A 12,043-nucleotide genomic window follows, 5' to 3' on the forward strand; every position below is an offset into this window, starting at 1 on the left:
AAGAGCACAGCTTCAAAGGTGCAACACCCAAGGCCTCTAAGACCGTATGTGGGTTGCTCCAGGGTCAGGCAGAAGGTGAAACTGAGCTAAACAAACTCACTGAGTTGGGATACAACCACTAAGGTTCTTTTGGATTCGTTTTGAAACCATAAGTCACAATTTTCTTTCAAACACTCAGCCAGGATTTTTCTTAGAACATGGCTTCATTTTGCTTAAATAAAATAGACCCATATCATAGCAGTTTTGTAAAATATGGTTGATACACAATGCGACAGATAGATGTTGTCCAGGCTGTCCATGTGTCAGACACACAGAGGGCATTAGACGTGTGAGAGATTTTAGGGGAAACTCTTTCCAGAGAAAATGGGGATGGCGTTCAGGGAGAAGGGAGAGCAGAGTGACCCAAAGGGGAGGAGAAGAAAGGAGGGAAACTGGATGCACGTCTACAAGAGTTTATCAAGCCCATCAGGAGTCTCAGGCTAAGGACACCCGTCAGAGGAGTCCCACACCTTCCAGAAATGGACCTGCCTTAGGAACCCTGCCACACTTGGTCCTCAGCTGAGAACAGCAGATGAGAATCAAGGTGCAGAAGCTAGTGCTCTGTTTCATTCCCTGTAGTCGGAGATCAAGGATCCCTGACTTCCACAGATAGAGGTACATGACAGAGGCCAGGTAGTTGGGTAGGTAGGTAGGTAGTGGATGGATAGATAGATAATAGCTAGATGGATGGATGGATTGATAGATGATAGATGATAGATAGATGATAGATAGATGATAGATAGATAGATAGATGATAGATAGATAGATAGATAGATAGATAGATAGATAGATGATAGATAGATATAGATAGATGATAGATGATTGATAGGTGCATAGATAGATGGTAAATAGATGACTGATAGAATATATATTGTATATGTTGATTTATAGATAGAATGTATATATTATATATATAATATATATACACACACAATATTTATGGTGGTTTTCTCAGGAAAGAGTGTGTAACTTTTTTTGGTGGGGGGATTCCTTTGTATTTTCATATTTTCCAAAATTTCTGTGCTTCAGTATGCATATTCTTAAACCTGGTTTGAAATTTCAACAAGTCTCTCTCTCTCTCTTTCCCAGTGAGTTTTCTGGAAGAAGGAGAAGCTGGGGAAGGTGAGAAAGAAGAATCAGGAAGCTTGGGGCAAACTGGCCCAAGCAAGGACACACACACACACACACGCACCGTGAGCATTGTCAATTTCTGAAATTAGGAAAGGGGTTACTCTATAAAGAGAAAGAGACTTGGGGCATGGATCTAGCTGCGCTGGAGGGCTCACAGCACTCCTGCAGTTCTTTGGCCCACGAAATATGGTCATTGACTTGGTTTCCCTGAGTTTTAGCTTCTGCCCCTGCTCTGACTTCTTCTTGGTCTAAGCAAAGGCTGATAGGTGTGTGCTGTAGCTTAGCAGGACCCGTCAGGGCCGGGGAGGCTCAAAGGTCTTCATTTCCTGCACTGGTCTTACTTTACCTGTTTATGCGTCTCACTTACTGTGTGGCAGCTGCCCCCTGTCAGAAGTTCAGTCCAAGTTCTGGGTGGCCAAGTGACAAGAAATCGTGATAAATTGATCCCTGCAGTTTCATGTAAGTGTGGAAATACACAGAGAAATAGTAGGGAGATTGGGAGCGTGTGTCACACGACTGGCGTTGTTTGGGGGATGCTAATGAGATGACGTATATGGAAAGCCGGTGGGGTCCAATCAAGAAAGAGAAACCACACTGTAGGTTAAACAGAAATTTAAGATCAAAATTATTAACTATACTAAAGGAATAGCTATAAGATGTAAGAGAGCTCTAGGGTACCTTACGGCTGAGGGATGACCCCCGAAGAAGGACAAACTTGGAAGGGGTTCTGATCCACTGGAGAAGATGTGGATGGGCCCCTGGACAGCAGAGAAGCTGGCTGATTTAGGCTGGAGCTGGTCTGGGCTTGCTGGGAGAACAAGGAGGGCAGACAGGGAGCAGGCTTCAGTGGCACTGGGGCAGTAGGAGCCTGGGCTCAACAGGGGGCAGGGTGCCTTCAGAGGAGCGGGCTGCATGGCTGGGTTCACAGAGGGACGGCTGCTGGGGTGGACCCCTGACCCCTGGGCACAGGCGTGCCGCACCAGGGCCATGCTGGGGCTTTTTCGTCCCGTGTCAAGAGGTGTGTGGACAGGTCATCAGTCAGGTGGAGGATGCAGGGTTGCAGAGGGACCACTTTCAGGACCTGGAAGGATCCCCCGGAAGTCCTCACACCCACATCGCTGACTCTCATCCCTCCCACGGAAGTTGTAGGAAGCCCCTTCCTCCTGCAGTGCCCCTCAGTTGAGCAAGCTTAGCGTAGTGCTCGTTTTAAAGGAGAAATAAAGGCATTTCCTTGTCTATTACCGAACCTATGCTGAAGGGTGCATTTGAAGCCAGGGGATATCAATTGATAATGATACAGAGCTTAGCGAAGAGACTGGCACATAGCAGGTGCTCGGAGATTGAAAGCTCAGTGAGTGTTATCATTCTTACTCGGAGAAAATGAATACATTTAAGTTATTTGGAAGGCACTAAAAAATTAAGCAACCGTGTTACTATTTCTTGTTATGTAATTTATTGTGGTGTATTATTTAACTAGACACAACGTTAGGAATCTGTGTGTAAACTGTTTCTCATTTCTAATTCGTGTTTACTTTCTTTTTATTTTTCATTCCTTTTTGTCTAGGTCTTATATAACATCTTAATCGCCTTCACAAAGATGCATAAATTTGAAGACATAGAACCTGTGGACATTTTGGCTGGATGTGCCCGATTCATTATTGTGGGGTGCGGGGGAGTATTTTTCGGCGTCATTTTTGGATTCATTTCTGCATTTATCACACGTTTCACTCAGAACATCTCCGCGATTGAACCCCTCATTGTCTTCATGTTCAGCTACTTGTCCTACTTAGTAGCTGAGACGCTCTATCTCTCTGGCATCCTGGCGTGAGTACAAACCAAGGACCATCTCTCATCCGATAAAAGAGAGTTTAGGACCGCTTCTTGTGGACCAGCCTTCAGGAAAGACCTGACCCCCTACGCTATCCTCAAAAGCAATGCAGGATTCAGACTTTTTGAACATTTGTAAAATCCAGCTCAGGTTCTTTGCAAAACAAATGTTCTCTCCCAGCATTTGCGCTTGCTCTGTTCTGGTGATTTGCCTGAAGAAAGCATAGCAATTATAGGATCAATTTATAACACTCAGAAAAGCTGGTGCAGGGAAGAGCTGGGAGAGGTTCAAGGTTAAAGTCTCACTTCAGTCATTTTTTTTTTCCTTGAAAAATGCATTATTTTAAAGTTAAAGGGAAGCATGCCATGAGCTACTGTCACTCCTGAGCTTTGCCTTCTGCTATTTCCCTCTAATCACATCACAGCTCCAGGACTGGTCAGTGTAGAGTGAAACTAGGTAGATGGGTAAGACTAGAAATTCAGATTTTCTTTCCTAATGAAAATATTTTTGAAATGTTTATCCTTGTGTAGATCTTAGAATGAGGCTTCTCAACTTGGCTTATTCTATCTGATCATGTTGCCTTTTTTATAACATTATCCTCATACCCAGCTCCTTGGGCACAATTTTATTGTATAGAAATATTTATTTTAATTAAATACAATAGTGTAAAGTCTAGGCACTCATCATTTTCCCACTTAAAAGTGAGCAAACTACTAAGACAAAGCAAAGTCCTGTCTTTCCCTTCCAGACTTGCTCAGTGTCTCTAGAACAAAACATTTTAAATGAAAAATTTCTCATTAAAATATTGTAGGAAACATTACAATATGAGGGGTCTTGCTGAATTATTCTTTTTGGGTTTTTTTTTTTTTGGCTGCTTTGGGTCTTCATTGTGGTGCGTGGACTTCTCCTGTTGCAGAGCATGGGCTCTAGGCAAGCAGGCTTCAGTAGTTGCAGCACGTGGGCTCAGTAGTTGTGGCACTCGGGCTCTAGAATGCAAGCTCAGTAGTTGTGGTACACAGGCTTAGTCTCTCCATAGCATGTGGAGCCCAGGGATTGAACCCGTGTCCCCTGCATTGGCAGGCGGATTCTTAACCACTGTGCCACCAGGGAAGTCCCTGAATTATTCTTTCTAGGTAACTGCACTGGGTTTATTTTGGTGTAAGGCAAGCGAAGTACAGAGTGAGAGGTAGGGCTGACAAAGCTCTTAATGAGGAGGGGGCAAGATAGAAACAGTCCTGCTTCCGGCTCCTGCACGAGTTGTTCACCATTTTGTTGTGGGAGAACCATACCACACCCACCTTCTCCACCACACTCAACTTGTGCAGACCCCTTGGAGAGCAAGAAGAATAAGAAAGAAAATCTTAGGAAAATCTGTGGTCAGAAAGAGGATTGGAGAAGATATTCTCTCTGGATAAAAACAGGATTTTGTGTTTCTGTAACATCACCAAAAGGGAGGATTTTCCAATGAGGGGCAAGGTCCTGTGGCTTCTCCCTGAGACTCTGTTCCTTTTGCAGAATCACCGCCTGTGCAGTGACAATGAAAAAGTATATAGAAGAAAACGTGTCCCAGACATCCTACACGACCATCAAGTATTTCATGAAGATGCTGAGCAGTGTCAGTGAGACCCTGATCTTCATCTTCATGGGTGTGTCCACCATTGGAAAGAACCACGAATGGAACTGGGCCTTCATCTGCTTCACCCTGATCTTCTGCCAGATCTGGAGGGCCATCAGTAAGACACAGCAGGGCCCGGAGAGCCCTGCCTGCTTCTTTTTTTATTTTTCTTATTCCTTCCTGTAAGGTTAAAGCATAAGCAATGAGGCGATGCCAACTGGTTTTACTGGTTAGTGGGGTTTGGGTACCTTGTAGTGACCAGCAGTGTTCTCTGTTTGCTTCCTCAATCAGTTCAACATAATTACTGGCCGATATGCTTCTACACTGAAGCAAGGCTGGAGCAGGAGCACTTTTTTTTTTTTAAATCGAAGAGAAAATTTTCACATCTACACATTTAAATATAACTCAGTACATTTATCCCTTGCTCTTTATTGCTTTGCCAATTTGTAAGTTCTTTCACCTTAGATATAGATTATAAACTGCAGGCTTTCTTTTACACTTTTGTTACAGGAAAAGTGAGATCTCACAAACTAAGGCAAGTCCTATTAGAAAACAGTCTCCTAAATATTACGGGTGGTTTTAGTCAAGGGTTGAGTGTGATGTATAGAAAACAAAGAAAGTGAATCTCCATTTTTGAAAAGTGCTTAGTAAAGACAACTCTACAATGTAACTGGTATCACCCCTGTAAAATATGCCTAATTTAAAAACAGGAGATGTCTTGACTAATGGCTTTTAATTTAACTTGTATATTTATGTTTCTGGAGCTAGAAAGAACACTCAGTACTGAACTACAAGGTATGTTTTACCTTTTGATTAGAAGCAATTATATTTTAAGTGATTTTGACCAATATTTGAAGCATTTTCATGGCTTCAATCAGTATTTTTAAGCCAGTTGCTCAAAGAGAAATTAGCAGAAATGGCTGAGAACTCAACTTGAATATATCCATTCTAAATTTAGAATGGTTTTTAGGATCTAGGCAAAAATAACAAGAATGTAGAAATATTAAAAATATTCATAAAAACTACTCTGAATATATATGCCTGTTGGGTCTCCAGGGGAGAAAAGAATTAAGGATTCTGTGATATAAATTTATAATCTCACATCAAATCCTATCACTATTACTAACTAGCTATGTGACCTTCTTGCACAGACAGTTAACTACTCAAAATCTTCTTCCCCAACCACAAAACGGTGGGTACAGACAAATTTCTTAGGTCCCTTTCAGTTCTAATACTGTAGGGATCTACAGGGCAGTAGAGTTAATGTCAAGAAGAGCATCACCTCAGAGCTTCAGCCCAGCCAACAAGAATAGAAACCATCTAGGAGATTAATGTTGCAGAGACTTCATTGTGGTTGACCCTTGGTGACCATCCAGCCCAGCTCCTTCATTTTCCATGCAAGGGAAATGATGGAACAGTTCCCAAGAGAATGACTTGGTCACATCACGGTGAGGGACAGAGCCAGGTGTCAGAGTCCAGCTCTCCTACTCCAGCCTGATTCATCATAGCTAAGAATAGTTCACACTCATGAAGTCTTGTAACATATAAGGTCGTGCTTTATATAGATATTTATAGATATTAAATTATTAAACCTTACATCCACCTTCTGATGTAAAATACTCAGTACCTCCATAAAGCAGATGAGGAGACTGAGTACATGAAAAGGTTAAGACCCTTGCCCAAGGTCACATGACTAGCCCGTGGAGGAACTGAGACAAACAAAACAAAATGAGAAAAATTAAATTTTACTGTCTCCTGCACTGTCAATGTCCCTAATCTCAAAGGATGCTAGGAAAGAATAATAAGAATGTAGAAATGTTAGAAACATTCATAAAATTAACTCTGAATATATGTGCTTGTTGGGTCTTTGGGGGAGAAAAGAATTAAGGATACTCAGATATAAATTTATAATCACACGTCAAGTCCTATTGCTATTACTAACTAGCTATTTGACCTTGGACAGACAGTTAACTGCTCAAAAGCTTCTTCCCCAACCACAAAACGGTGGGTGTGGGCAAATTTGTTAGGTCCTATTCAGTTCTAATACTGTGGGGATCTACAGGGCAGTAGAGTTAATGTCAAGGATGCTTGCTGTGATGTCTGTGTGATTAGAAGTCACATGAGGATATGAAGGAGCTGTGTTACTCTGCAGGGAAACCTCTTCTTTGATTAGTCAGAGCATCAGTGAAGGGACTTTTCTCACTAGGAACCACTGCATTGGTGGCAGCTCAGCCATATGGGGTGGAAAACCAGTGTGGTATAATGACTAATTTCAAGTCATTTTTATAGCTCTCTTTAAAGAAACCAATGTTTATAAAAAGAAAAAAAAGGAAGAATAAAAAAAGAAAACAAGTGTGGTAGAAAACACCTCCGTGTTTTCAACAAGCTCTCCCACCCTCCACCTTCCACTTACTGATAGTAAGGGGCCCCCCTTGGACCCCTTACCAACTTCCCTTCTTGTTTTCATCGAGCCTCAAGAAGAACCAAACCAACCACAAAAGATCTGCTCACCTGCAGAGGCCCCAGGCACTGCCAGGGCTCCTCTCACGTTCAAAATCACACACCTCTTCTGCTGACCCAGTGAGAGTATGAGCTGATAAAAATGCTTTTACCCTCCAAGTAATACCCTTGCTTTTCTTAGTTTTGAAAGGCTGAGCAAAATTTATGAAAATAGATTAGAAAAGCGGTTAGGACTCTGCGCTTCCACTGCAGGGGGCACAGGTTCAACCCCTGGTTGGGAAACTAAGATCATGCAAGCTGCGAGGTGCAGCCAAAAGAAAAGAAAAAGAAAAAAAAATATGCTATTTCTTATACCAAAAGTATCAAAATTTATTACTCTAAACACACATGCACACACACACACACACACACACACACACACACACACACACACACACACACACACACACACACAGACATGCTGGGAAGCTACCAGAGAAGCCTTCTGACTTGAAGCGGTGCTGTCTCATAATTAGCCAAGAAGTGAAAAGTTTTGTAAGCTATTCTGTTTGGGACGGACAGTCACAGGTATGATGGAATTAGGTTGCTTGTTTTGCAGGCACAGGTATATGACTTGGGTTCACTAGCACTGCTGTGTCTCTTCATTCATGACCCTCTGCTCTAATACGTATTTCCCCCCTTCTAGGCGTGTTTGCTCTCTTCTATGTCAGTAACCAGTTTCGGACTTTCCCATTCTCCATCAAGGACCAGTGCATAATTTTCTACAGTGGTGTCCGAGGAGCTGGAAGTTTTTCACTTGCATTTTTGCTTCCTCTGTCTCTTTTTCCTAGGAAGAAACTGTTTGTCACTGCTACTCTAGTAGTTATATATTTTACTGTATTTATTCAGGTTGGTAGATTTCTTTCATATTTGAAATAAGTCGATTCTTCTCAGGATTGTGTATTAAATTAGTAAAATACAAAGAAAGGGACACTTTATCTGATTTTCAGACAAGTGTCCAATACCCAAACTAAATTCCCAAATATTTCTAAATCATGTTTTTAGTCATCCTGTAACCTCTACATTTTGTGGTCTTTGAATTGATGAAACATATTAATCACAATATTCCTGGGTACAGGTGAATGATATAGCTACCCTAATGTCTATTGCTGAAAATGAGATTCCAATTAGTACTAAGTAGTTATTATTTTAGCTGGAATTTGCTCTCAGCAAACTAACGGGAAGTTATTTTCAGGAATGAAACTAAATCCCTGCTTTAAATTATAGACATCAGGCCTATTTTTATTGCAGAATTTTAAATAATTAAATAAGAACTAAGGTGAATACTGGTGCATTTATCCAGGAAAAACTAGAACAAAACAAAGACATTAAAAATTGAAGGTTCTAACAGTTTTGCTATAGATTTGCTCTCTATCGTAACAATCTTCACTACAACAAAACCCTTTATTTTATTGTTTATGCCCTAGGGAATCACAATTGGTCCTCTGGTCAGGTACCTGGATGTTAGAAAGACCAATAAAAAAGAATCCATCAATGAAGAGCTTCATACCCGTGTAAGTTATCTCTTGGTCATAATTACTAAGTTAATAGGATGTTCCCTCTTTGTCACCTGTGGGAGTGATTTAGAGCTTTGATGAGGTGTGTGTATGTCACTAGACATGGCCTCTTTTCTCTCCAGCTCCACCAAGAGTGACTGTACCAGTTTTCTAATGCTGCTGTAGGAAATGATTGCAAACTTAGTAGCTTCCATGTTACTGTCATTATCCTACAGTTCTGGAGGTCGAATTCAAAACGGGTCTCTCTGGGATAAAATCAAGATGTTACAGGGCTGCGTTTCTTTCTGGGGGTTCTAGCAAAGGGTCTGTTTTCATGCTTCTTCCAGCTTCTAGGGGTTCTTGGTGTCCCTCATCTTGTGGACCCCTCCTGTCTTCAGAGCCAGCAATGACCAGGCAGGGCTTTCTCATGCTGCATCACCCTGATACTGACTCTTCTGCCTTCCTCGTCCACATTAAAGATCTTTATGGTTATACTAGGCCCAGGTGGGTAATTTAGAATATTCTCTCTATCATAATGTTAGCTGAATAGCAATCCTAAATTCATCTGCTATCCTAATTCCTCTTTGCATATAAAATAACATGTTCATAGGCTTTGGGGATTAGGACCCTGGATGTTTTTGGAGACCATTTATTCTGCCTATTGCATCTGCCCTCTGCCCTTCAAAGACTCATGTCTTTTCCACTTGCAAAATACTCTATCCCAACATCTCAAAGGTCCACTATAGCCACTAATCTCAATCCAGAGACCAAAAATCTCCCCTGTATCTTGTCAGTTCAAAAGACCCAAATCTCATCATCTCAACCATCTAAATCAAGGATGGGTGAGACTCAGGGAAGAGTTGCAGTTTGAGTCCAAAGGTAGTCTGCTGGCAAAATGCCTTCTTGTTCAGGGTAAGTTAGTCTTCTGTTAAGACTTTCAACTGATTGGGTGAGATCTACCCACATTATGAAGGGTAATCTGCTTTTCTTAGAGTCCACTGATTTAAATGTTAATCACTTCCAAAAAACACCTTCACTGAAACATCCAGGATAATGTTTCGCCAAATATTGGTACAAGTTGACACATTAAGTTAATCAACACTGTAGCCATAATCTATTGAATAAATTTAAAACTGTTAAAAAAAAAAGGATGGGTGAGTATCATCCTGAGTATCATCATTCCTGAGGCACAGTTCCTCTTCACTCTGAACCTGTGAAACTCAAGAAAAAAGTCATCTGTTCCTAAAACACACTGGTAGGACAGTCACAGGATAACAGCTGTAGATAGTCCTTTTCCAAAAGAGGTAAATGTGGAAGGTAAAAAGGAGACATCTACCCCGAGCAAATTTCCAAGACTGCCTGGGAAAACTCTATTTGGTATTCAGTCTTGGGAACAATCTTCTGTGAGTCTTTGCTCCACCCTCTGTGTTCTCCCCTCCACCCTCTGAGTCATAGTTCTTTTTTCATGAAAGGTAGCAGGTATTTGAAGCTTATTAGTTTTTTTAAAGTTTTTATTGGAGTATAGTTGATGTACAATGTTGTGTTAGTTTCAGGTGTACAGCAAAATGAGTCAGTTATACATATACATATGTCCACTCTTTTTTAGATTCTTTTCGCATATAGGCCATTACAGAGTATTGAGTAGAGTTTCCTGTGCTCTACAGTAAATCCTTATTAGTTATCTGTTTTATATATAGGAGTGTATATATGCCAATCCCAATCCCCAAATTTATCCCTCCTCCCACCCTTACCCCCTGATAACCACAGGTGTGTTTTCTACATCTGTAACTCTAGTGGCTTACTAGTTTGATCAGCCTGCTTCTTGCCTATAGAATTTTGGAGCCCAATAGCTTTCTTTCATTTTGTCTTCCTTCTCTCCTTTTTGGGTCCAACCTAGCAGTGTTTCTGTCAGGGTTCAACAAGGGAAGCAGAACTAGTATGAGATATATATTAAGAGCTTGGTTGCAAGGAATTGGCTCACCTACTGTGGGTACTGCCTAAGCAAGTTCAAAATCTGTAGGACAGGCCATCAGGAAGGGTGGACTGGAACTCTCACCTATGAGCGAGTGAAAGTTTCTTCTGCTTTATTCTTCCGGCCTTTCAGATGATCAAATCAGACCTACCCAGATTATCTAGGATAACCTCCCTTACTTAAAGACAGCTGATCAGTGATCTTTAATTGTATCTACCAAATACTTTCACAGAAACATCTAGGTTGGTATTAATTATAACAGTGGAGTAGCCTAGCCAGGTCGACACCTCAGCAAACTGTCACGGTGACTAATGTTCAGAGTGGCCCGACTTGCTTCTAAAATCATAGTTCTAAAAAAGAAAAAAGGAAACAAATCATTGTTCTAATGGAACATGGGATTTTCTGCTCTTCCTGAACTTTTAATAAAGAAGGGGTAATGGCTTCCACTTCTGCAGATATGGCCTAGTGGCAGTTTGGGTGAAAACATCCAACCCTGACAAAGGTGAAAATGAAGTTGATCATGTTTTCTGCCAGTTTGTTTCAGCCCAACACAGTATCGAAGGGATGGCATTTCATGTGGCTCCAGGGAATAGAAATGAGAACTAATGTATGGAGGACATAGGGTGAGAGGCTCCGGCTCTATTGATAAAGAGAGTTCGGACGACTGTTGCATGTGTGGCTCACCCAAAGGTAACATGGATGGATGCAAGCAGTAACTGGGAGCACTTGACGTCGTTGCTGTACGAGAGATTCGGGCTTTGAGGGGGCGATTGGCCCAATAGTCTGCAGGTTTCTTTCATGCTGAGAGTCCATAATCTAATGCTGGAGAAACTGATGAAGTCTTTCAAAGTCAGCCCCAAATATCATGGCCAAAGTCACCTGAGGAAATAAAGTAATTTTAATTCCAGGAAACCCAAATGAAAAATTTTCAAGGTCATTGAAAGTATTCAACAGATGGGGAAAGGGAGTGAGCATTTTAAAATCGCTAGTGCTTTAACCTGATTGAAGATTTTTGTCTCTGTCTTTATCCTCTCTGTTCATTATTTTAAGAAATTAGATAATGGTACCTAAGACAGTAGCACTTGGATATTTCATCCTTTACATATTTATTCTTCTTTTTCTCAAAAAAAAAGGTATAATTATTGGTAGAGAGTACATAAAATTATTTCAGAATTAATTTAGTATTTTAATCTGTTTTGCAAAAAAAAAATTTAGAAGCCAGGATAAACGTCAATGGTTATAAATTTAAATTATTTGTAAATTAATGTTATGAAGACTGTGTTTTTCCCTAAATTCCTATAAACAATTTGGTTGAAGCAAACATAGTATAATTGGCTGGGATGGTGACATGTAAATACTGAGACAAAATGATCAGATAAAAACTGAGGCATGGGAATTTCCTGGCGGTCCAGTGGTTAGAACTCAGCACTTTTACTGCTGAGGGTGTGGGTTCAATCCCTGGT

At 41.0% G+C, this 12,043-nt stretch overlaps 1 protein-coding gene across 1 annotated transcript in view; it reads left to right on the forward strand.

The window, feature by feature from the left end:
* SLC9A4 (solute carrier family 9 member A4) overlaps positions 1 to 12,043 on the forward strand; it is a 59,673-nt gene that overhangs the window by 27,149 nt on the left and 20,481 nt on the right. The window contains exons 3-6 of the mRNA XM_057743037.1: positions 2,735 to 2,994; positions 4,514 to 4,731; positions 7,759 to 7,961; positions 8,540 to 8,626. Coding sequence (XP_057599020.1) covers positions 2,735 to 2,994; positions 4,514 to 4,731; positions 7,759 to 7,961; positions 8,540 to 8,626 — 768 coding nt within the window. The remainder of the gene's footprint in view (positions 1 to 2,734; positions 2,995 to 4,513; positions 4,732 to 7,758; positions 7,962 to 8,539; positions 8,627 to 12,043) is intronic.

The sequence above is a fragment of the Hippopotamus amphibius genome, chromosome 7, assembly GCF_030028045.1.
Source record: "Hippopotamus amphibius kiboko isolate mHipAmp2 chromosome 7, mHipAmp2.hap2, whole genome shotgun sequence".
NCBI lineage: Eukaryota > Metazoa > Chordata > Mammalia > Artiodactyla > Hippopotamidae > Hippopotamus > Hippopotamus amphibius.